Source organism: Electrophorus electricus, chromosome 11, assembly GCF_041902795.1.
Source record: "Electrophorus electricus isolate QZ-2024a chromosome 11, ASM4190279v1, whole genome shotgun sequence".
NCBI lineage: Eukaryota > Metazoa > Chordata > Actinopteri > Gymnotiformes > Gymnotidae > Electrophorus > Electrophorus electricus.
Window position 1 is genome coordinate 22,011,864 of NC_137507.1, and position 24,831 is coordinate 22,036,694.

Below are 24,831 nucleotides of genomic sequence, written 5' to 3' on the forward strand. Positions count from 1 at the left end.
TGTCACGTACATAGTCATACATGGTATAACTCACAGTGAAATGCTTTTGTGACTGCTCTGTCTGAGCTGAGGAGATACATGGGTACAATATATATATAATATAATATGTATATATACACACACAATGTACAATGTATATATGTGTATATACAAAATGTACAATTACCAGTTGCAATTTACAATATACAGTTATTGTAGTCTTTTTATGATGTTAATAACATCATATGCAGTGCACAGAGTGGTCCCCACAGTTCATCAGTTGCCCTGATTCAGGGCCCAAATGGCCTGCAGGAAGAAGCTCCTCTTCAGTCTCTCTGTGATGGTCTTCAGGGAGCGAAAGCGCTTCCCTGACCTCAACAGAGAGAAGAGCCTATTGGGATGGGTGAGGTCCTTCACAATCCCCCTGGCTTTGGTCTGGCACCGTTTGTGATAGATGGTCTGCAGGTCAGGAAGTTCTTTATGAATGATGCGCTCTGCTGAACACACCACCCTCTGGAGTGCTTGTCTGTCCTGCTTGGTGCTGTTCCCAAACCAGGCTGTCATGTTCCCGGTGAGGATGCTCTAAATAGTGCAAGTGTATAAGCCCGCAGCACCTTGGAGGGCAGTCTGAAGTCTCTTAGGTGTCTGAGGTGGTAAAGACACTAGCGAGCCCTCTTTGCCAGGGAGTTGGTGTGGCGAGACCAGGACAGGTCCTGCGAAATGTGAACTCCAAGGTATCTGAAACTGGCAGTGTCTCTCACACCAGAGACTGGGACTGGGTCCGGACAGGCGGCATCTCTCGCGCCGGAGCTTGGGACTGGGTCAGGACAGGCGGCGTCTCTGACACCAGAGACTGGGACTGGGTCAGGACAGGCGGCATCTCTCACGCTGGAGACTAGGGCGGGAACCGGCCAGGCAGTGTCTCTCACGCCGGAGGCAGGAACCGGCCGGGCGGCGTCTCTCGTGCCGGGCGGTTTCCTTCACACCAGAGACAAGAGCTAGCAGGGTGTCTGGGAGGGCGGTAGCTAAAGCAGGCTGTTTTGGTGGAGCAAATCGTGTAGTGAGCAACTGGAGAAAACCCTCCACTGTCATTACCTCCTGAGCCCTGTGCTGGAGTATTATTTCTGCTCATTCGAGTGCTTTACCCTGGAGAAATGTTTTCAAAAACACTACCTTCACAAACTCCGGGGGATTAGGGCAGGTCAGGTGTTGAAGGTATATACGGCTTTGCAAAGCGAATATGCCAACCGACGTACATTACACTCCCCGAATATGCCAAACAACATACATTACACTCGCTAGGAGTTGACGAAAGTGAGGGTAGAGCCAAAGTCTTCCCGTCTCTAAGCATAGCGACTAGCGACTTGATGTAATCCATGTCTTTGTCTCGGAGCAAACCATTGTGCGAAGGTGGCTGGGCTGGGGCGGATGGAACGTGATGTTACTCAACGTGGCCCTCCTGCTGCATTCTTGTTTTACGGTCGGTTCTTTTGTTACGATTCCAGTAGGAACGAGGCAAGAGGTAGAACACAAATGCAGGAGGCGGTTATTGAAATGAGGGAAATACAAAGGCAAAGTTCAAGTGCCAGATAGATAAATGACTCAAAGAGGAAAAAGAACAAAAAGAGAAAAAGAAATGCAATATAACCATGGCAAACTTTTTACAACAGCTATGAAATTGCATTTGAACCCTCAGCCAGCCACCCCTAAACTGCTCTATACCAAACCTCTTTTAAGAGTGAACCAATCACACAAAAATCACTATAACTACATATTTAAATAGCTTAGACACCATATTACATTCTTTAATTCTTTCAGTGATGTTTAAATATCTATTCTAATATTCTATATTACATCAACTGTAATACAAAGATAACCACTGACTCACAGAGTACATGTCATGTTGGCGGATCGGAGCTTCTCCTGTTTCCCTGGCTTCATGATCTCTTCCGTGTGTTCCAGTCCTTAGTTTCGTTTTCAACGCCCGTCATTGCTTTCACCTGCTCCTTGTTTATAGTCTTGTTAGCTTTGTATATTTAAACCGTGTCACTGCATATTAGGTTTGTTGGTCATTTCGCTGTATTTTCGATGTTCTGACTTTGCCTCGCTGGTGGTTTCGCTATAATCGTTCTTTGTCTTTCAAGTTAAGTTACTCTTTTCGTTTACTATTGTTATTCTCTCGTTAGCGTTATCTCTTGTTTGGTGCCTTCTTTGTCGGTATTGCCTTCCGGGTTCATGTTCGTTGTTGATTCTGTCCACTGTACGTTATCTCTGTGTACTTTCCTAAGTTTCTTTCCTGATCTTTAATCACACGTCGTAGTCTAGTCTCTTTGCTCCCTTTAGGTTTCTTTCCCCTTAGTTAACTCATACAAGTGTTTGGTTGTTCTCAGGTATGTTACCTGTAACTTGGTCTTGGTCACTGTTTACCGTGTGTGTGTGGTGTTTGTTATTAAACTAGTCATTTATTTACGTTTTGTCCTGATTATCATTTTTGCTATATTATGGAAAGGAATGATGCAAAGGTGAGCTGTTGTGTAAATAAAACATGTTTGTTGACACGAAGACCGAAACACGATTAACACTATCGATACGCGTGAAACAAGGATTCCAACAAAGGACAATTACGGAATAGGACATTAAATACACACACTAAAAGGTCGATTAACAAGGGACCTTCCTCGAGGGCTTCCATTATTGGAGAAAAGAAATTTGCGACAGAATATTTACTAACATGTTAATTCGCATTTGTGGTTATATCCACGGGTTTCATGGTGGATAAAGTTAAAGGTGCATCTTTAACTGACGAGGGAACGCGCAGGCCGTGATTGGCGTGGAAGTTTCGGACGCAATTTAAATCATTGAGGAACCCGAATAATTACAGTACACGACCTCCTCGTGTATAATCTCGGCCTTGAAAGTGTTTAAAGTAATTTATCTGGCACTGAGATGATGGACTGTTAAAATCAATGGCTATAAAATCACTTTTCATTACTTGGATGGAAACTGATGAAACGCAAAATTGCAAGTGTGTTTAAGTGGCATGGCTCTATTAAATGAGAAATGTTTGTTTGAACTGGTGTGAGGTGAAGCCTGTATATGGCTTATTTGTGTGGCTGTTCGTTAAAAGGGCTTTTTATCGGATTGAATACTCGACCTGGCGACGGTTATGCCTTGTGCCAAAGTATGCAGGGCCCAGGTGTGGTTACATACCCACGAGCTTTCTAGTTAGAAGGAGGAGTCAGTAGTAAGGTAAAATATTTTAAATAGGAAGGCAAGTCCAGACAGCTTGTTTTTTGGCATGTAAATGTTGCAGGCTTAAGAATTCCTGGAAGTTAAGTGTTCAATGGTAGCACACACTGAGTTTTTAAAAATAGCCTACCGCATAAATAACACCAACTCGCTACGGAATGTTTAAAACAAAGAAAGAACCTAGTGCACTCGCCAAGACCACGGATTTCAGAAGATGGGCTCCAGGCGGCGGCCCCTCGAAGGATGGGCTTTTCGTGGATTCAGCATTCCCAGTGTGGGAAATTCTATTACGTTCTGATGTGGAGTGGAGGCGACCCAAGGTTAGCTAGTAAAATTCCTTTCACTATCCCTGCACGCGAAATTAAAATTGTCAATAAGCGTTCACATTTTCCCTTTGTATAACTCTAATGGTTTGCGCAGGATATTTTACATTTGATCCTATGTATAATTACAACAAACTCTTACAACAACAAAAAGTGTATGCAAACCTCGTGATCTCGTCACTCGAGCAATTTTAGTGGACTTTGTCCTTAATACAATGAAAGTGATGTAGTCTGTGATCCCTTTACGGCTGACATTTAACAGAAAACCCTATAGCTATGGCAGGAGAGTTGTACACTGTCCAGACTTGTACATGATGCGCAGCTGCCGCTGAAATGTGGAATCCGAAATTAAGCACTATCTGCGCGCTATCACATACTGACCTCAAGGCATAAGGAAAGAGTTATGTTAGCTCTGCTGAAATACTGTGATTTATTTATTTTTTGTATATAGTTTACTTTTTTAATATTCCTGAATGCCTAGCATTATGCGTCTTCTTACGCATTTGGCCAATCACCATAAACCAAGCTATAAACTTGTCACATGCACGTTTCAGTGCTATGCAGAATGCCATAGAATCTCTCTGCACGTTCATCTGTTAAAACCTGCCTTGTCTGAAATGTTCCGTTGGCTTATCTATGATTTTGGTTCTTTTGTGCAGAATATCTGCAGTTTTCCTCAGTTCATTGTGAATGGAGCGACACGGATGGATATCTGCCAGGGAGTTCTGAGTGAGCAATCAGTTAAAGCAGTGAGAATTTCATGTACAGTAATTGCATGTGTGTTAAATATTAGGTCTATCAACTAGTACAATGCTATTAATCAGCTTGTCTTCTGTAGTTAGATTACCAACTTTTTTGTTGTTTGTATGTCTCTCTCTCTCTCTCTCTCTCTCTCGCACAGGTGACTGCTGGTTCTTGTCTGCAGTAGCATCTGTATCTCTGTATCCATCTCTCTTGAATCAAGTGGTGCCTGTGCGTCAGAGCTTTCAGCATGGCTACACTGGATGCTTCTCCTTCTGGGTCAGCTTGTTCTAACACAATATCAACCATTATGTCTGTATTGCAAATATTCATGCCCACTCATACAGCTAATTAGAGACGTTTACCTTATACGTACAGTGTGAAAGCTGCAGCCCTAACAAACATAAATGATATGGAGAATAGGATAAAAATGGATAGTTCCACTGACAGCTCTTGAGCAAATGTTAAAAATTTCTCTCTCTGTGCCTCCTCCCCCCAATCCCCAACTCTCTTTCCCTCTTCATATTACTCTTGGTGTAGTTCTGGCAGTATGGAGAGTGGGTGGAGGTAAAGGTAGATGATCTTCTCCCCACACAGCAGGGTGAGCTCATTTACCTGCACTCCTCTCAGAGGAACGAGTTCTGGAGTGCCCTCTTGGAAAAAGCATATGCCAAGTTAGTACATGTTCGCACACTCTCACACCTATGCAGTGTTTACAATAACAGGCAATACAGTATTTACCCTGTCAGATGCATAGAATTTGGTATATTTTAGTAGTAGTAAACATACACCAAACACAAAATAGGAGCCTAAATAAAAGCAGGCAGAGAATTTTCAAGGAGACATAACACCAGGGGTCCATTCTTGAAGGGTCACAGAACAACAGAACCTGATTTAATGCAGCTAATTATACTAAATACCATGTTGTCCATCAGCTGATTAGAGCATGTCAGAGGATCATAGTGACAAAACTCAGTAGGACTTGTCCGATGTCAAAAATATGAATTACCTCTCTTCCAGACTGAAAGGAGGCTATCAGGCCCTAAATTTGGGATTCCCTCATGAGGCCATGGTGGACATGACTGGCGGAATTACTGAGGCATTCATGGTGGCAACCCTCCCCCAGGCTCTGGCCTCCTTCTTGCGCCCCCTGCTGGCCAAAGGAGCTCTCATCAACTGCGCCAACTCACTGGTCTCTGCTTTTTTTTATTACTACTTTTTCTCCTCATGCCTCATCTCTGCTTGCTTCATTATTTATAATGTGCCATTGTGTGTGTGTGTGCGTGTGTGTGCAATTCATTATCTTAAAAAAAAATCCAGTTCACTCTGTTACTACCATGTTATTGTTATTGTCCTTGTGAACAGGCAATTTTAGTATGGGTGTTATATTTTTTGTGTTTCTTGAAAATTACACCTACCCTACATAAAAAAGTAAAACAAAGACATACTCTGTAGATTCAGATTTTGAATTTGATATAGATTCATCAAGCTCAAAATAAGCAGCAGATGCCACAGCAGGCCAAGAAATAAATAAATAAGTAAATAATCCATTCAAAGAGTGTTGCTTTTTGGAGAATGCCTTGGAGATCTCCATGAATTTCATCTCCAGACCCACCTGAAATCCATTTAAAGCCACAATACTGTCCTTAACAACCATCCCTGTTGTCAAGCAAGTAATCTGAGGGCTATGACCTGAAGGTACTTTCCATATGATGTAACCCTGTTTTTTTGTGTGATTTGGCTACCAGGAATAAAATATGGACATTTTGTGTTGCTTTCACCCCAGACGTTGTCAAACACATTTAAGGGGCATTATTCCAGAAAATTGATTTTGTCATGACTTGGGAAGGCTTGCCCCCTTCATTCACTCTGGTCTATGACTTCTCTCTTATAGAAGTGTGTGTGTGTGTGTGTGTGTGTGTGTGTGTGTTTGTTTGCCTCCAGGGTCCTATGGAGAAGAGAAATGATTTGGGCATTATGTTCAGACATGCTTACTCTGTGACGGGTCTTGAGACAGTAAGAAAATCCCTTTCCATTCATTGCTCTCCCCACTCAGGTGTTCTGTGGTACACCAATCTAGCCTTCTATGCTGTATTCCAGAGAAGTATATGCCCCTAGCTTTTCTTTTTGTTGTTTTTGTTTCTTGCTGTCAAAGCAGTAGGGCAGTGTTAGCTCAATGGTTAAGGTGACTAGTAATAAGAAGGTTGTTAGTTGAAGCCCCATTGGTGCCAGGATGCCATTGTTGGGCTCCTGAGCAAGGCCCTTAATCCTCAATTGCTTAAATTGTGTTCAGTCATAATTGTAAATCGCTTTGGATTAAAGTGTCAGATAAATGCCGTAAATGTAAAGTAGTTACAGTCTCATGCTGTCTTGCCATGAAATAGGAGTCCATGATAACATTTACATTTTACAAGGCCGCTTATTGCTCAGAATACTTTTTTTTTTCTTTCTTTTTTTTTACTGATTTAAGTATGCCCCACTCTTCTACTTTTTGTGTTATGTTTGGGTGAGTTCAGGTTTGGTTTGTTTGCTATTATTTGTGTGTGTGTGTGTGTGTGTGTGTGTGTGTGTGTGTGTAGGTTAAAACTACGCTTGGACCTGTTGAGCTTGTGCGGGTTCGGAACCCCTGGGGTAAAGGGGAGTGGGAGGGTCCTTGGAGTGACTGCAATGGGTATTATATATTGTCACATTTCAAGAAACAGAAATACAATTATTATTAAATATAAACACAGTTATTTTAGTGAGCTAAACTAGGTGTGTGGTTTGAATATGTGAGTAAATATAATATATATAATATACTGTGTTTATATACACATGCAGATGCAGATCAATGTGTGTGTGTGTGTGTGTGTGTAGGCCAGAGTGGAGAACTGTCAGTAAAGAAGAGCAGAGGCGTCTGGAAAGAGTTGCGGTAGACGACGGGGAATTCTGGTGAGCCTGGTCTCAAACACAGAACTCCCAGCCTGCAGAGGTGGATTTAAGGATTTTAGGACCCTCCCCCACCAGCTCTCCTCAACCTGAAATATTTACCTTGGTTTTCTCTCCATGGTTACTTGTCTATCCTGCAGTGGGGTGTGTCTTACAGTCAGGGTTACCTATACTAGTGATGTATCATTCAGACCACCCCTGACAGACACACATGCTCAGTATAATGCTCTCTCACAGACTGCTCAGTACGGTACTTTCATAGACTACATCTGCTCAGTACTCTCAGAGATCTTCAAGGACTTGGCAGTGAAACATGATTGAAATTCTTGCCTTTCCGCAGGGATAACCTAGATAACCAGTAACAGATGAAGTTTTTGCTGTTTTTGTTGTTCTGTGCAACATCTGGTTTTTCTTTTTGTCTTTCTCTGTATCTCATGGTCTCTCCAACCTCCTAGGATGTCTCTGTCAGATTTTCGGCAGAACTTTGAGATAATGGAGGTGTGTCACCTAAGTAATGAGACGCTAAGTGAGGGTGGAACCATCAAGAGGCCCTGGCATTGCAAAATGTATCATGGGTTCTGGGAGCCCAAGCTCTCAATGGGTACACTCATAACATAACATAACATATCCCCTGATATAACATAACCCCTAACCCTTGTTAAATACCAATGTTTGCACCATGGCCCTTGACCCCTGTTAAATACGTCTGTGATTAATAAACTGGCACACAAACACACACACTCTCTCTCTCTCTCACTCACACACACACACACACACACACAAGTAGGTGACCTCTGTTCTGATGTTTTAATTTGGTTTTCCTACGCTCAGGACATGTATGTGTGGTTCTAGATGTCACAAGGGAATAAAACACAAGCCACTTTTAGTGAAGTAGATGATTATGTTGATTGCCTGTTTTTTGTTTGTCTGTGTGTGTTTAGTTCAACATGTCCCTCAGTTCCGCCTGACTCTGCTGGAAGAGGATGATGACCCAAATGACTCTGAGCTCACCTGCTCCTTCCTGCTGGCACTGATGCAGAAACACACAAGGCAGAGAGGAATAATGCTGCCCATTGCCCTGAGTGTATACCAGGTACACACATCACTGCTGCCTTTAGTGTATACCAAGTATACACAATCATTATATCATTAGGTTAATGATTAACTTCGGGTGATTCTGTGGGCCAAAAGTGGTGGCAACTCCCCACAAGGTGTCTCAATGAAAACATCTTAATGATTCAAAACTTTTAATGATCTTTGATCCTGACAAGAAATTTGACATGTACGTAATGTTATGTGTGTTCATAAATAGCAAAAATAAATCAGTTTTCATGCACAGACAAAGTAACTAATTTAATTTGATCCACCATAAAGATATGTGATTGTTCAGGAGTTAAACTATGTAAATGTAGCGGTGAGTGGTAAGGAGGCAGACGCATGTGCAGAGAAGACCAAGATTTATTACGGGCAGATCCAGAGTCAGTGCCTTTGTCCAGAGTCAAATTACCAACATGGAGAGTCTGAGAATACATGATACCACAAACACACGGCAACAGTAAAGAGAAGCAGGAATATAACAGAGAGGCTAGGATTAACAAACGGAGATAAGATTTACACAAATGGCTAGAAAAAGCACAGCGGTTTGGAATAACACACAGGCTATACTTACAAACAGTGGCTAGACTTACAATGAACAACAACAATCCTTCTGTAACACAGGGCTTAAATACATGATCTACTGAACACTAAACAAGACACAGGTGCAAATCATGAGGGGTGGAGAAAACAAAACTAAGGAACAGAACCACAACAAGGAAGTAAAGCAAAAACAAAGAAACGACAGGGAAACCATAGAGACGTGGACACTAGGAGGGTGGCCAATTGTGACAGTAAACGTGTCAAAACATATAATGGGTTTTACAAACAAATTTCCCAACAAAATGGCTTTGGTAACCATAAACACATAATAAACATAAGTGTGGATTCGACTACCTTCAAAACAAATGAATGATAATTACGTTGCATATGATCTGATTTGATGGGTTATCTCACTAAAATAAGAATATTGACTTGAACAGCTGAATAACTAGCTAGGTTAACAACCTGAACAATCTTTTAAAGGAAGTGGGGGAAAAAAAAAGATTTAGCAGTTCTTTTGTATAAAGTCTGTAATTAACTTTAGGCCATGTTTTATGCTTAATGGTTCAAACTCAAAATGGGAGAACTGCTGAGGAGTTCAGTCAGCAAGCTCACTTTAATATGGGCTGTTCTTAACGAAAAGGCCTTGAAATACAGTTAAGCAAATCTTTCAAGATATAAAAAGCTCACATTAGAACTTTTGCACTATTTTATAACAGATTTTTAAAAAGGATCATTTGTAAATGCCTTTGGTCCTGATAATAAGGGTTTAACTCTGTGTGTGTGTGTGTGTGTGTGTGTGTGTGTGTGTGTGTGTGTGTGTGTGTGTGTGTCTGTCCGTCCTACAGTTTTGGGGTGTGTGTGTGCACATATATAATAAATATATATTATTATTACTAAGGTTTTTTTAAAGGTTTGTATTCATTATATGTTCTTACATTATAATAGTTGTGTATATATATATATATATATATATATATATATAGTATGTGATTTCATTTCAGTGTGTGTTGTTATGCATGGGTGTTTATAGTTCAGAGTGTATCTTTTGTTTGTGTCCTGTAGGCTCGATCTGAACGTGACTTCCTTTCCTCTCGGGAGTTATCTTTGCTCTGCCCTGTGCTCAGCACCCATGGTTACCTGCAGCAACAGGAGATTGTGATTCGTGATCGCCTGGCACCTGGTCATTACATCATCGTTCCGTCCACCTCAGAGAAAAGCCAGACAGGAGAATTCCTCCTGAGAATACTGACAGAGAAGGGCAATAATGCTATGTAAGGGATGTCATATGGCGAGAACTGAGAAATATTCTTATTTCTCTGGAAAGGGACACAGTTACATGACTTGTAATATTGGAATATTAATAATGAATTATGTTATCTGACACAGTGCCTGTAGACTCTGTATGTTAATATGTAATCTAATTCAAAGTGTCTGTGTGTGTGGGCCTGTAGACCAGCTCAAATTCCCAGTAGCAGTACTGCAAGCCTACCTAAACAGGTAAACAAACACAAATTCACATATAATTCCTCTTCTTGCATAAAACTGGATGAAACCTTGATCAACCTTCATATGAATTTTAAGATGTATTTAAAAATCTTAATTGATTCAAATAATTATGTAAAGCTAAATGTATTTGAAGTCATCATCCATTGCAGGGGGTGAATTATCCAGGAAAGTCAACATTTTTGTGAAGCTCCTATTCTAGTGTTCAGGTTCTACAGCTCTACGGTCTTTTAAAACCTGTTAGTATCAGGTTTTGTAGTTGGGGTGAAGTCACACACAGGTAAAACTCAATAGGTTTCATATATCAGTACAAAGGGCAGTTCAAATACAAGGTCAAAAACCAGGCAAAGATCGATGACAGAAAAGGCAATAGACTGTGTAGACAAAGCAGACTAGGGGCCAGCAAAAAGACAACAATGGAAAGAACAGGCATGGATCAGAAAATGAACGCAAATGGTAAGAACAACGGGGAAAAGTTTAAACATGCAAGACGGTGCTTAAGGAGACTTCACAAAGACATAGAAACAGGTATTTATAGACAGATATGCAGATAAACTAGACACAGGTGAAACAATAATCGGGAAAAAGAATGGACAGGAGGATTCTGGGGAATGTAATTTGCAAGAGACTGATTGGAGGCTGAAGGCATGACGATTTAAAGCGTTTCATAGGCACACCATAGGCACAGGTCTATATGTGGAATTGTATTCCTTGCTCCATTATGTTTTAATGTATATTTGTATGTGTTTGTGTGTGTGTTATGTTTGTTCCCCAATAGCCAATGTCAGTCTCCCTCAGAGGACTGCCCCCTATCTCAGAGGCCCAGAAACTGTTTAGGAAGCACTGCAATAAGGTAAACATGCACACACACACACGCACACAGACAGTCAATTACATAGCTACTGTACCCATTTGCCAAACCAAGCCATTGTGAGTTGTGAAGTCCCTCTTATTGATCATGAGGGTGTAGCAGCTTTACAAGAACCCTAGAAGGGCGTTAATGTAGGCACTTTTTATGAATCTTAATGTAGAAGCTTGTTTGAGTGTTAATATAGGCATTTGTTTATGAACATTAATGTAGGCGTTTGTTGATGAGCGTTGATGTAGCCTCTTGTTTATAAGCATTAATATGGGTGCTTATTTAAGTCCTGCTCATGTTCAGGAAGGCTGTTCTGCACCAGAGAGCAGCACTGCATCTCAACCTGCAGCATGTACAGCGTTCTTCAGCTTTGGCAGTATGAGTCACTTCGTACAATCTGGGTTACCATCTTCTAAAATACAGAGGGAAGGGAGTAAAATAACCGAGACACTCCCAGGGTAAACACACATTAAAGGAAGTAGTGAAGACTCACAAATTTAGCTTTGGGCAGAATAACAGTTTTGAGTAAGTATCCATCTAGTTCAGGTATAATGAGTATATTTTGAACTAAATAATATTCTAGACAGAAGGTGGAGCCATTTGGAAGTAGTGTGTACTTGTAAGTTGATTGAAATCTTTAGACTGGGAAGTCATGTCATGTCTCCTTTTGTTTGAGGTAAAGGAGTTGCACCCTGCAGTGGATTACTGTTATCACAGGGAGCATGATATGAGTTCATAGTGGTGTAGGGATTGGTTTTAATTTTCTTTATGTGAGCAACCAACATGCTAATATGGCCTAATCTGTGGCACTGTCCTTTGAAATAAATTGAAAGCATGACAAATAAAAACACAGTATAAACGATGCCAAGCACCGCTCTTGCTTTGTGTCCCTACTGGAGTGCTAATGGCTTTTGAATGCTAATTGCACTATGACCAGACATGTAGGTATTCAAAGAGGCTGGACATAGAGAGTTCAAAGGCTGGACACTGAGGTATATAACATCTGGACATGAATGTATTTAAAGCTGGATAGACTAGATAGGAAGTATTGTTTTTAAACAATGAACAATATGAGGTATGCATTTTTGTTCCATGCAAAATACATACATATATATGTTTCTGACAGAGGCCCTTCATCAGCTGTGCAAGCAAAGTGCCTCGCTACTCTGTGTAGTTTACTAACAGGACACTGCAGTTACTCACCTAGGCTCTTATATATATATATATATATATATATATATATATATATATATATATATATATATATATATATATATATATATATATATATATATATATATTTATTTATTTATTTAGTTGCCTGTGTAATTCATCTGCTTTGTGATGTTGTGATTGCAGAAGGGATGTTGTGGGCCACTGGAGCTGTACAACCTGCTAACTGAAGTAATTACAAGAGAGGGTAAGTTGAATGGCCCAACAATATTCTCCTTATGTTTCACGCGCCTGTGCGTATTGAAATGTGCTGCGAGGCTAAAATGTAAAAGTGTGTCTAGTTAGAAACTTAGAGTCTTTTTTAACACACAAATGTACACAGAATCCTTTATGACCTCACTTTATTACCTCTGAGAAGCCAAAAGATGTTCAGGAAGTGGTGCCTTAACAGCACAGAAAATGTTTAAATGTTTATAATGGTCGTTTTCTTTTTGCTTACTTCCCCTCTGGGCTGACCAGTGTTAGCTGGCAGTGAGAAGAAGCTGTGCTTGGAGCACTGCAAAACCTTTGTGGTCCTCATGGACGTATCCATCCTGTCTCAAAGCTACTGCCACTTATGAGGCTGTGGAGAAGAAGAAAAACATCTTCTCCAAAATGTTTCCTTGCTGTTGGTGTGTGTGTGTGTGTGTGTGTGTGTGTGTGTGTGTGTGTGTGTGTGTTAGAGAGAGATGGATTTGATTCTGCTGAGAGTGTATTATGTGTAATACCCAGCATAACCAGCTAGCTTGGTCATGACAGAGATTGGACCACTTTGCCACTTCCTTGACTGTGTTTGCCATCCAGAACAGAGGACTGGCCCAGCTACAATGGACTGAGTTTCAGGCACTGTGGGAAAAATTCAGGAAGTGGACGGTAAGGCCCCTCTCACAATCAGGTGGAGAAAGTAGACAAGGAAGGTGATAAGGAAGGTGTGAGGAATGCTGAATACTGTATAGGAATACAAGTGCACATCACACTGTGTGTGTAGGTGTCTATCACTAGTCCTTGGATAGTGAAGTCAGAAATGAATCTACAAAAGTGTAGATTCAAAATTGCAATTTGGACTTCAGTGACCAGATACTTATATAGGGCAATGTATGTCAGCCTATACAATCTGTTCAAATTGATGCTAGGATATATAATAAAATTCATATTTTGTTTTCCAGAATGTAGAGGTTCAGAAAGTCAATATCCTCTCCACAACTTTGTTCCAGTTACCTTGATTAGCTAATTAGTTCAAACCATCAAGGGGATTTATTAGCAAAACCAATGGGGTGGTGCAAAATCATTGCAGAACTTTCCCAAGATGAGCCTAAGATGTACTGATGCCTCTGTAACATTTTTCTAAATCAAATCTAATTTATTTATATAGCGCTTTTTACAACAGATGTTGTCACAAAGCAGTTTTACAAATGTCCAAGTCCCCAGTGAGCAAGCCATCAAGGGCAACGGAGTTGGGTGGGGTGGAGGTGTGGTGGGTTACAGCAAGGGATATCAGGGGGTGGTGGGAGTAACCATGGCTGCTGATGCGGGTTGAGGCTCAGTAACATCATTTCACACCGTAGCCACCAAAATGCACAAAATGCATAACACGATGTAGAGCTGCATTTCACATTTGTTAAAAAGTAAAAAATGTCTTTAATATTTAAAATAAATACTGAACTAATATCAGTACCTTCCAGACTATTCAAGATGGCTTGTGCAAAAATACTCAACATTAACATTACAACTGACATTCATTAAGAGTGAATTGCGACAGACGTTATGATCAGTACAGTTTATTTTTGCTGATCTTTTGCTGGTTATGGCTTGCAACTGCCCACAGTAGGGACACAAGCCAACATGTTTTGCATAACTGATGCTTAATTTATTGTGTCTGACATACAGAATATATTTCTGAAATTTGACACAAATAAGTCTCAGTCACTGGACTGCCTGGAAATCTCCCCAGCTCTGACAGAAGCAGGTACAATGTATAACTAGCACACACACATGTGCGCGCGCACGCACACACACACACACACACACACACACACACAAACAATAATACCTACATATAGAACACTGACCAGTTGTGGACTGTAGCCTTCCAGATAAGATAAGATAGAACTTTATTCATCCCAATGGAAATTCTTGTGGCATACATTGCTCAGAAAAAAATTAAAACATTAGAAAACAATACACAGTAGAAGAATAAACTGCACTTGATAAAAGATACTATTGCACATATGATACAGAGAATATTGCAAAAACTATTGAAAGGTAATATTGCAATGATGTTTAAAGAGTACTGCTTCAGCTGTCTCTCCCACAGAATGGAGAGGAGCTATACAAACTGATAGCCACTGGTAGTAAAGGCCTCGTGTGGTGTTCTGTGCACCTCGGTGGTCTCAGTCTACATCTGATTGTTTCCTCTTCCTCCTTCTCTCACTACGAACCTCTTAAGTCAGACAATACAGACACTGAGTACATACAGGAATGAACATCCTAGACCAATAATGAGGATCACGAGTAGCTGTGACCATACTGAAACCTCACACATAAGACAGATAGACAGACAGATGTGCAGATTTATGGGAAATTGCAGAGTTATAGCAACAGAACTGTAAACCTTACAAACATATCTAGGAAAGGGAAAGAGATATAAAACAGCTCTGCTCTATACAGATTTAGAGTTAAAAATTAAATAAAATAAATAATGGAATAAAGTATAACTTCCAAGGCATTTGAATTGTAAGTTGGCAGAGTGCAAAATGGTGTTCAGCATTGTTGGTATCAATGAGCATTAGTCTTAATGCATTATCCTTTGTAGCCAAGTAAAGAGGATAAAAACATTGGGATTGCTACTGGGGGAAACATATCTACTTAGTGGAAAACTCAACGTGAATTTAAAGGGTTCTCATCATAGCACACATACACCTATATCAACAATGTATTTTACCCATTTAACCACTGGGGGGCGAGTTTGTTCCACTCTGTTTGGTAGTTTCATGTGTTATTGTTCTTGTTGACGAGACGCACATCCAGCGTTGCACAGAGCATGAAGCAAAGGGAACATCATGATCTTTCCACCTCGGCTGATCTGTGATTGTCTGCTCTGGTCTAGGCATAGAGGTGGATGAATTTGTACTGCAGCTGATTGGACTGCGCTATACTGACCCCGATATGACAGTTAGCTACCCAGGATTCCTTTACCTGCTCATGAAACTGGACAGCATGATCCGTAAGAAAGGAGTTTGTGTGTGTGTGTCCGTACTTTTTTGGTCCATCTGTACATATGGTGCATTTGGTTTTCTTCCTGTTTCTACAGGAAAGTTTCAGTCTTTCGATATGGTGGGGATGGGTACCATTTCAGTCAACTGCAGACAGGTAGCCACTAGCCATTTCAAATAGGCTATGATTAACACCGTCAGTCCAAAGAGTACAGATGATAAATATTTTTTCAATCATGACCAGAGTGTTTCAAACGCTACATTTTAAAATTATATTTAATGAGAGTTTTCTTCTTTTCTGTTCTCCAGTGGCTGCACATTACCATGTACAACTAAGATCAAACCTGGACACGAGACTTCAAGAGGGGATGTCCAATCTTAATCGCATTTCAGTGTTTTATATGTAAACATTATGAGGCATTGTGTCTTGTGCATAGACTGGGACTCGGGGGAAGCAGCGCAACACTTATGTATGTGTAACCATATCAGCGCTACATTAGTGGTAGATTGTTAAATCTTAACAAATTACAGTTGCAATGATTTAAAATCTTATTCTCTGTCCTGATTAAACTTTAATACTAACATTTCAAATAATTCTACAATTGTTTAGTTATTTAACCAAAACATACGACTAAATTACCAAGCATATTAACACATGCATCACCCTAGATCTGCAAACTACAGATCAACAAAAACGTTTCATTTAATGAGTCTGCGGATTGAAGCGCCAACGTTGATCGTCGTGGACGTGCGAAAGGGGCCTATGAAAGTTTAATCGAAGATATAAGCAGACTTATTCCGTCAGCCTAGCAAACTGATAGTCACATTAAAATAAAGCACGCGAGGGTCTGGGCACTTTTAAATGGATATGGTCAAATAAACACTCTTTTGATAGCTAACGGAACTGTAGTTGTGACCCACCAAACAATCAGGCAGTGACTAATATCACATGATTTAGGACTGTCATGAATAATGCATCAAGTTTATCCTGTTATTTAATGTAGTCTTGGACGGTAGGTTTTTCCCCTATGACTATACAAGCATAGACCTTCCAATATATTCACACATTTCAAACTTTGGTATAGTGCTGCTATGCATTCGACCTAGAACTTGACGTGATACATATATTTCAAAATCAAATTAAAGTTTAAAACCAACTGTAAATGTTAAAATTACTTTAAGCTAAAATAAACAATTTCTAGACAAAACAGTTTATTCGGTCGGTGGGCGGGGTTAGCGCAGACGCTTGAATAGTGAAAGATCTTAATATTCATGAAATATTTGGGCCTACCTCCTTTAGTTTGGTGGGAGCGGCGCGACGGAGTCTGCTACTCCTACTCCTTTTTACCCGGGTGGCGAAATATTTGCGGGCACAGTGGCAGTATACGTAGTGGATAGGGTACTTCGGACCGAACGACAAAGGCTTCGAGAGTCGTAACCACTGGGTCAAAACCCATTTTGTGTTTCGGTTGGGGGAAATTTACGCGCACTCAGGTTTTGCTGATATGGTAGATTATCACGCCGCGAATAACCAAGCCCAGTATACCTCGGGCGGGCAGCAGAGCTACATGGAGCAGGAAAACGACTGGGACCGAGACCTGCTTCTCGACCCTGCCTGGGAGAAGCAGCAGAGGAAGGTAAGGCACTGTCTGGGTGCAGGGTTTTGGAAAGCTCGAGGACTATTCATGGGCCTAGGTTTTTCATGATCATGGCCGGACATGGAGTAGAATAGGATGCACGGGAATGCTATTTTCCGTTTCTTTGTTTAAACAAACCGGAACTTTAAAAAATAAATTCTGGCAGGTAGGGAAGGCGAAAGCTTTGCGTTCAAGGTCTTTTTTCGTGGCGCGTTGTAGTGAAAACAAACTTGTAATGAACGCTTCATTGTGGTAAGGAGAGTTCATGCCAATACGGCTATTCCTCCAAGCGATGTCGGCTTTCTGAACACGCTGTCGTTGAATCCCCCTCGTAGCCGTAGCTGGAGCTCCGGATTTAAGATGGCTGTTGAAACGCCGTCTTTACGCTGTTGGTAGTCGATGTGATGTTCTAGCGTAGTCCGCCGCTCCTGGCGCTTTTCGCGGCGACGCTTTTTCCTTCGATTATCCGCCAAGTTACATTTTTTGCATTTTATAGCCATACGTGGGGCCTTCATTCTTTTATCGAGCATCAATTGCTAAATGTTCTTCGTAGTTTTTTAATTTGTTGTTGTGAGTCAGGAATACGTGTATTTGGTTGGACTCGTTAGAAATTAGTGTGTTACTCGACAGGATGAAAATTGGTTTTAGAAAGAGTAACAGTTTTTTTGGGCGTGTAACGAGAAAGGCTGAGAGAAAATAACCTGCATTCTTTTTGGTGGAGTGACAACATACCGTGAGTAATGTTACAAAGTTATATTACGCAGCGTTTCTAATGCCACTTTTGGTTAGGCCTGTTTAGCCCACTCCATCATTCTACCTGTATGGCAAAACTTGGGCCAAGTTGGCATAATTTCTTTCGAATTTGTTTGGCTTTTAGAAGGAGGTCGGAGTTCTCCTGGAAAAAAGAATCAATGATTAACAACCGTGAAGCGCAATCCCTCGCGCTCCATGGCAGCGCCGTGGCTTCCACTGGCCAGTGGAATTGAACTCGGTCGTAGTGTGATGTGATTGGTTCAGCCTGTCGGCCTTCAACCGGAGGCGTGACGCATCCCTAAACGGGACATTAGGCTGCTTGTGAAAAGTCGAGGGGAGGGGAGGGGGCGAATTCCTGGGGTCGCCCGTACTCTTTCCTGCTCGGCTTAGTAGAACGACAACAAGTTAACAGACGGCTTAAGTAGCCATTGTAGAAAAATGGTTTTCAAATAAAGTTGGATATTCTAGACCTGCTCATGTAGCCTGTTGTGATTCTTTTAAAAAAATTAATCTATTTATTTTTGTCTCTATAGTTGCATTGTATTTTATCGATGTGACAGATGTGTTGGGCTAATTTCGAACTGTTAAGGATTGCCATGTGCAATTATAGTGTCACCCTAGCTGGGACCCTGTCTCTGATCTCTCATGTGAAAGCAGCACAGATTCGTTGAGTAGGTTTTCCATACACTGCTGAGCAGATATGCAAATGGGGAGTGTACCTGATTTATACCATTTTATAGTCTAAAGGGTTAGTCACCTCCTTGGGACAAAATGCGTCAGACTGACTTTATCTTTACACAGTAACTGATTCTCTCTCACAGACTCAGTTACATTGTCTAATGGTAGAATGGTTTGTTAGAGTTGGTTATTCTGTGCACACACACCCCCCCCCCCCCAGGAAAGTGTGATTTGCATTTGTTGAGTGAGTGAGGTTCTGTAGATCCATCTGGTGCACCAGGGCCAGAGCTGGGAAAATGCCCTTCTGTAAAAGTGGGCCCTCATGCAGCAGGGCGGTGGATCTTTTTCCTCGAGGAAGACCCAGGTGCTTCAGATGGCACGTGTCCTTACCTGTGACCTGAGATGGACAGTACCATTTTTTTTCCCCTTGAGCCCTCTCCAGGGTGCACCATAGTAAATGGGAACGAACTATCTGGTTGCCTGCGGCAGCTGCTCCTGTCCGATGCTCATGTGTTTCCAAATCAGTGAGGGCCTCTGTGGGTTATCTGAGGTCCTTTACTGCTTGTGGTTCAAGGGATTTGCATGCTGTGCTTTGGCACGGGGCTATGGCGCTTGCTTGTGCACTTGCTCTGCCTGCATGAGACAACCCCCCCTCACCCCATTCAGTCAGTGTTATCTTTACTTGGTAGCCAATCTCTTTAGTCTGGAAGTATTTCCTGTGTATGTGTATGGGAGATAGGTGAAGCGTTTTTGAGCTGGGAGCAGTGAGACTTTCTGCATGGTGCCAAACACTTAAGGACTTTGGTTATCACACAGTGTTTCAGAGCCTTCTCCTTTTCTAGTTAACACTTCTGTCTCACATGTGCACTTTTTCTGAGTGTTTGAGCAGTGCACGTGGCGCTTTGAGCGAGCACACCCGTGTGTGTCAGCATTTCAGTTGCACTTCTGAATGTAGTAGCAGTGTGTGAATAGGGCCTCTGTGTGGTGTGTGCTAGTTCCTGTTACAGGCTGGCCTCTGCTTGTGTTTGTGTGAACTGTTATTTATAAGTCATGCTGAAATCAGTCAACACAGACCGCTTCAGGCAATGTTTAGAGCTTCCCTGACCACTCAGCTATCCCCAGCATTAACATACACTGACTACTAACACCTAGGAGTCATACTGATTAGCTCTTCTGTTAGAGTTCATGTCTCCAAGACAGTGCAAATTCACAGGCATGTAGCAATAAAAAAACATCTTGTCCATATTTGCACAATCACACATCATTTAAAAGAGGAATGTATGGTTTATGGTAGAATAAGGTGCTTGTTAAAATTGTCAGGCTAAGTAAATGTGTAGCTAATCACAACTAATGGGCAGCATACGAGGTCACTGTTACGGCCACAGTTGTCTTCTCTGTTGAAGTGTTCGTCGTCTGAATAGTTCTGGTGCATAGAACATGTTATACAAAGTATGGTACTGAGAGGTCAGTATCCCAGTTATGATAAAAGACAATATATTGTTCAGCCCTTTACCTCTGTCTGAAGGAGCTTTCTCACAGGGCACTGACATTTCCGATACCCAAAAGAATTCAGTCCCCATGTTGACTGCTACATGTCAGCCTGTTACATTGCAACTTATACTGTACAGATCTCATATGCGAGTACCTCACTGAGGTTTAAATGTCCTGGTTTTACAGTATGGTAAAAAGTAATTTGATGTTTGGTGGCATGTCATACAATACATCTAATTGCACACAGTTTAATATTTTCTTTTAAACATGTAGCTTTACTGTAGCATTAACACCTATACAGGTGGACAGTGCCCACGTTCTTGTTCAGTGAACTGTTCGCTTTCAAATCACTGTCGCCAGCTAAACGAGGACGTGGGACAGCGATGGGCTTGTGCGTGGAGTCTGTGAACACTCAGCTCCCCGCGCTCACTCTGCAAGGGGTGGTCCGATGGAGAGGACCACACCGCACTAGAAGGGTTCAGGGGGGCATTAAATTTGTAGTGTAGTATGCAACGTTTCCAGAGAAATGGGACATTTACATTTGATTGGTGATCGTATGGCTGTGTTGCAGTGCAATGAATTGTGGAGGCTCTGTAATCTTCTGCCTGAGGTGGGGAAGATGGGTCACTGTTCCTGTAATGCTAATGAAAGTAGGGCCAAGTGTAGTGAGGTGTGTGTGTGTGTGGGTGGGTGGGGTGGGGGGATGAGGTCATTGGTTGTGGCAATACCTGTCATCACCCCATCTCGGGCCACTCCCTTTATGAACAATGTCAGAAAGGGAGGGGAGAGGGCGCAATGGGGTGGGTGTGGTTGAGGGTTCAATTGTGGTTTTGTTTTATGTTATCTTGGACTCTAAAATTATTTTTTAACATGGGGGGGGGGGGGGAATATAACCAGCTTGTTTGGAAGGGTTGCCCTAAAGGTCTCTCTCACAGCAGCTAAGCAACAAGAAGTGTAGGATTTTCTTTGAAATATTTCAGCTAGTTGATGTTACACTATGCCTGCTTGTGCAGGAGATGTGCCATATATTTATACAGAAGACTTGATATGCATTTGTGTTTTGAATAACAAACACTTTAAAAATGTTTTTGTTGATTTGCTATGGCTTCAAATCTGTATGTGAAAGTAAAATTGTTTTATCCATAGGGTGCTGCAAAATAAATTGCTGTCCAGATATGCCTGACATTTAAATTGGTAACATTTTTGCTAAGCATGTTTTCACAGTCTTGTTTCTGGAGACTGTGCACACATGGGGAGTGTTCACATTAATATATGTGGCACAGTGCATGTGAAAGTCTTGTTATACACATATGCAAAAACACATATAGGGCATACTCTATGAAATCATATTCATGTTGGCACCAAGCTTCGCATTGCTGCGAAGGCCGTCAGGGGCTGACCGATAATAGCATGTTTCCTGTAAACTTCTCTTTATATCCTGACAGGAAAATGAATTTTGAACCATTTCATGACTATATTTGCGGCATTTGAAGTAAAACTGCCAGAAAGGGATTAAGTACATGCTGATTTGACAAGTTCGGGGAGTTCATGTCCTCTTTTGTCTTGTAGTCAACTGCGATTTTGTTTTTTTTAAAGTTAATAACAAGCACTTCCAACAAAGTAGAATGTCAGTCTACTGATTCTTCAGAGTGAAATAAATACGTGTTCCCTTTACCCATAGGTCAGCCTGATCTAGCCCCCCTACCTGCCTTCACATGTTGGTAACCAATCACAGAGCTCCAGAGCTTCTTTCTGGTTTGGCTGTGCCCCTTAGGGACTCTTGTTAGCTCAGGATTGTGCTCACACACGCCTGTCTCTCTCTCTGAGGCTTTTCCAGGCTCCTTGCGATGGATGCTCTACAGGACGATGGGCCACATCAGCTATGGCTATTTGCACAGGGAGACTTCCTGTCAGGAGATGCATAGTGTCAGTGCATGGAGAGCGTGTGTTGCTTTAGCATCGCCAGGGAGTCCCAATGCCAATGGAAACACCTGGAACAGAATGTAGCTTCTTGCGTGTGCCGGCTTTCTAGGTGGAAGAGAAGCAGGGCAGCGGCAAGACTGTGGCAGAGACGACACGCGTACAGACGCAAACGCACGCCTACCACTGCAGACATCGTCCTTGATCGCTAACTCGTTGTCTTGGAGACAGACGGTCTGTTGCTAAAGATTCAGCTGTTGCTGCCCTTGCTTTTACACATCCATTGTGTTATTTTTAGTGAAGCACAGTGGCCTCCTAGTTCCATCGGCACTCCGGATTCCAGGGCCTGCCTTTAAGACTGGCATGGTGTTGAGCACATGAAATTCTGGGGCGCATGAAGGCAACATGTAGGGTGCAGTTTCACTGCTGGTTGAACCATTCATCTTAAAAGAACAAAATGATATACTGAGGTTTTTTCTTCTCTTTACTAGGTAGCATGCTCAGATGGCATTACCCGACAGCGATGGTTCCGTGTTGGTTTTGTCCAAGACAAAGGATTGAATAGAAAGCCTGTCCTGGGCAGCCGTTAATGGATGGCGTCTAATTGTATTGCGTCAACGATTGTGGACGAGAGAATGAACCTTGGCTGTCATGTAAAACAAAAGCGGCTGCTTAGCGTAACCTCCAAAGGGCTGCCAGAGGAATGTGGCTTGTGCGCCACGCCTGCCCAACTCTGACCTTTGACCGCGGAGGGGTCATAAAACACTGGCTGGAGGAGTGATCAGCTGCCCCGTGCTTTGCATGCCTTTCCTGGGAGTGGTGTTTTAAGCCTGCACCTGTTTGCCTGGAAAGGGCGATTTCAGTAGTACTGTAAGCATTCAGCTTGGCGGGGGGATACTATTGCTCAATTTTAAATAGGATGTCAGTTTTATTTTTACAAGTTCACTTCATGTGCTTTTATTTTACCAGTTGCCAATGAACATTTTGGCAAAACTGGTTTTAATCTTAAAGGGAAAAACCTTTTTGAACCCATAAAAGGCTGTTTACCTCACTTACTGGAGCATTGACATTTGTGAGGCAATATCAGGCAAGCTGTTACACAACCAGTACAACTGCCTGTTCGTTCTCACAAATAAGCCTCATCAGGAGGTGGAGCAAGCCCTACCTCTGGAATCTGCCTCTAATATTGTCCCCTCTGTTGATGATGAGCCAAACATGCTGGAAGCTGTGTGAAGTCCTGGGGAAGTATGGATATTCACAAGCGTGAAAACGTGTGATTTTTCCATGACCATTCAGCATGAAGGAGGAAGCTGTGGCTTTTGCGATTTCTCTTCTGCTTCTTCATGAACGTCCCAAAACACGAGTATCACTCCGTCACCACCCCCAAAATGGCCATGCGGGACGGTGCATTATCGTAACGGAATAGTCGCATCTTTGTTTCTGACACTGATTGGATTCTGATTTCATGCAGACTAGTGTGTTTCCCATAGCTGGTTTAGTATGGCAGTGATGGGTGTGGTGGGAAAGTCTAACTCAACAGGGGCCGGACCATGCCTTAGAGGCTGGAGAAAGGCAGGCCTTTCTCTTGCCATGGTGCTTGAACTGCTTGGATTTTCCTGGGCGGGGCTTGTCCGCCAGGTGCACAGAAGCGTTTGTGGTACCCATTCCACTGCTAAAACACCCCGTGGGGGTTGGACTAGTTGGGGCATGTGAGTGTGTGAGGTAGATGCATAAATCTCCAAGCTGGCATCCTTCTTTCATTAGGAGCTCTTAAGATCACCCATTAGCGTTTTACTCTTTTATTTTATTAGCATTTTAAATGGTACATTTTAAGCAGTGTGTTCACCCGTGGTTTTTTGAATCACGAGTCGTCACACTGAGGTGTCTATTAGAACACAAACATGACAATTGTCACCAGTACTGATTTGAAAGCGATAACTTCAGTCAGTATCATTTTATTAGGCCAAATCGGTGAAGTCCAGTGATATGTCAGGCCCTAGAATCTGGCAGTATTTTACTTTTTCTTTACATTATTTATTTGTTTTGAATAAATATGAAATTGGTGTAATTTTTCTCTGTTGTGAGCACACGCAGCCCCAACCCCCAGTGTTGAGTCCTAGTTCAGTAGTATTCTTTTTTTTTTTTTTTTTTTTTAGGGGGGGGTGAGAACTGATCTGTCCAAGCAAGAGACCTGTAGGCCCAGTGAGTGTAGAGCAGTCAGCGCTGCTCAGCATCCTCCTGTCTGCTTCATGTCATGGAACTTAGTCATAGTCTAGAACTACAGCGGACTTAGACTGGGTCAGTGGGGGCGTAGCAGGACTCCGTGATCTGGTTAAATTGGTGTATTTCTGCTTCCTCCTCCTATCATCTTTCCTGTCTAGCATGATGTCCTTCCCTTCCCTTCACAGGACTGTGAGTGGAACGTCTGAGCTTGATGCTTTTGCCAATGCATTAATACACACACACACACACACACACACACACAAACATGGATATGAGTATGTGCACATGGTGTTCTGTAATGGGCAGATGAGAAACAGAATGCGCTCTGAAAGCATCTCTTGTTACCCTCTGAGTGTTTATGGGTACAAAGGGCTTGTGCAACACAAAATGTGGCAGAGGTTGGTAGAAGAGGCTCCTTCTGCATGTGTATGGGGCAGGGTCAGTGTGGAACTCACGCTGGAGTCAGGATGGGGAGGGGCCGA

The 24,831-nt window shown here is 42.1% G+C and overlaps 2 protein-coding genes across 7 annotated transcripts in view; both read left to right on the forward strand.

Moving 5' to 3' along the window:
* Positions 1 to 1,954: 1,954 nt before the first annotated feature.
* Positions 1,955 to 16,241, forward strand: zgc:85932 (calpain-9). Of its 3 annotated transcripts, XM_027032230.3 has the most exons (20): positions 1,968 to 3,548; positions 4,211 to 4,280; positions 4,453 to 4,571; positions 4,833 to 4,966; positions 5,313 to 5,484; positions 6,237 to 6,308; positions 6,872 to 6,963; positions 7,149 to 7,223; positions 7,676 to 7,821; positions 8,162 to 8,313; positions 9,924 to 10,132; positions 10,313 to 10,358; positions 11,143 to 11,217; positions 12,583 to 12,643; positions 12,916 to 12,980; positions 13,240 to 13,308; positions 14,323 to 14,401; positions 15,542 to 15,658; positions 15,746 to 15,804; positions 15,957 to 16,241. In XM_027032230.3, exons 1-20 carry the CDS (start codon positions 3,387 to 3,389, stop codon positions 15,981 to 15,983), a joined length of 2,001 nt encoding a protein of 666 aa, XP_026888031.2. In that variant the 5' UTR covers positions 1,968 to 3,386; the 3' UTR covers positions 15,984 to 16,241. The 3 variants fall into 3 exon arrangements, 2 of the variants coding, with proteins under 2 accessions (XP_026888021.2, XP_026888031.2); XM_027032220.3 differs by lacking the exon at positions 15,746 to 15,804 and having other exon boundaries at positions 1,961 to 3,548; XR_014126130.1 differs by lacking the exons at positions 14,323 to 14,401; positions 15,957 to 16,241 and having other exon boundaries at positions 1,955 to 3,548; positions 15,746 to 15,766.
* Positions 16,242 to 16,957: 716 nt separating this feature from the next.
* The window catches only part of actn4 (actinin, alpha 4), a 32,533-nt gene continuing 24,659 nt past the window's right edge, over positions 16,958 to 24,831 (forward strand). For 2 of the 4 annotated variants that reach the window (XM_081723711.1, XM_081723712.1), the window contains exon 1: positions 16,958 to 17,284. In XM_081723711.1, the coding sequence (XP_081579837.1) occupies positions 17,153 to 17,284 (132 nt within the window). In that variant the 5' untranslated portion in view covers positions 16,958 to 17,152. The remainder of the gene's footprint in view (positions 17,285 to 24,831) is intronic. The other 2 variants (XM_035527803.2, XM_035527802.2) reach the window with 2 other exon arrangements.

Bases quoted from the DNA above. Each gene is read 5' to 3' on its own strand.
- zgc:85932 (XM_027032220.3), top strand. From the start codon at position 3,387: ATGTTTAAAACAAAGAAAGAACCTAGTGCACTCGCCAAGACCACGGAT. The intron at 6,309-6,871 runs GTAAGAAAATCC...GTGTGTGTGTAG, and splicing joins CTGTGACGGGTCTTGAGACA to GTTAAAACTACGCTTGGACC. The intron at 13,309-14,322 runs GTAAGGCCCCTC...TCTGACATACAG, and splicing joins AAAAATTCAGGAAGTGGACG to AATATATTTCTGAAATTTGA.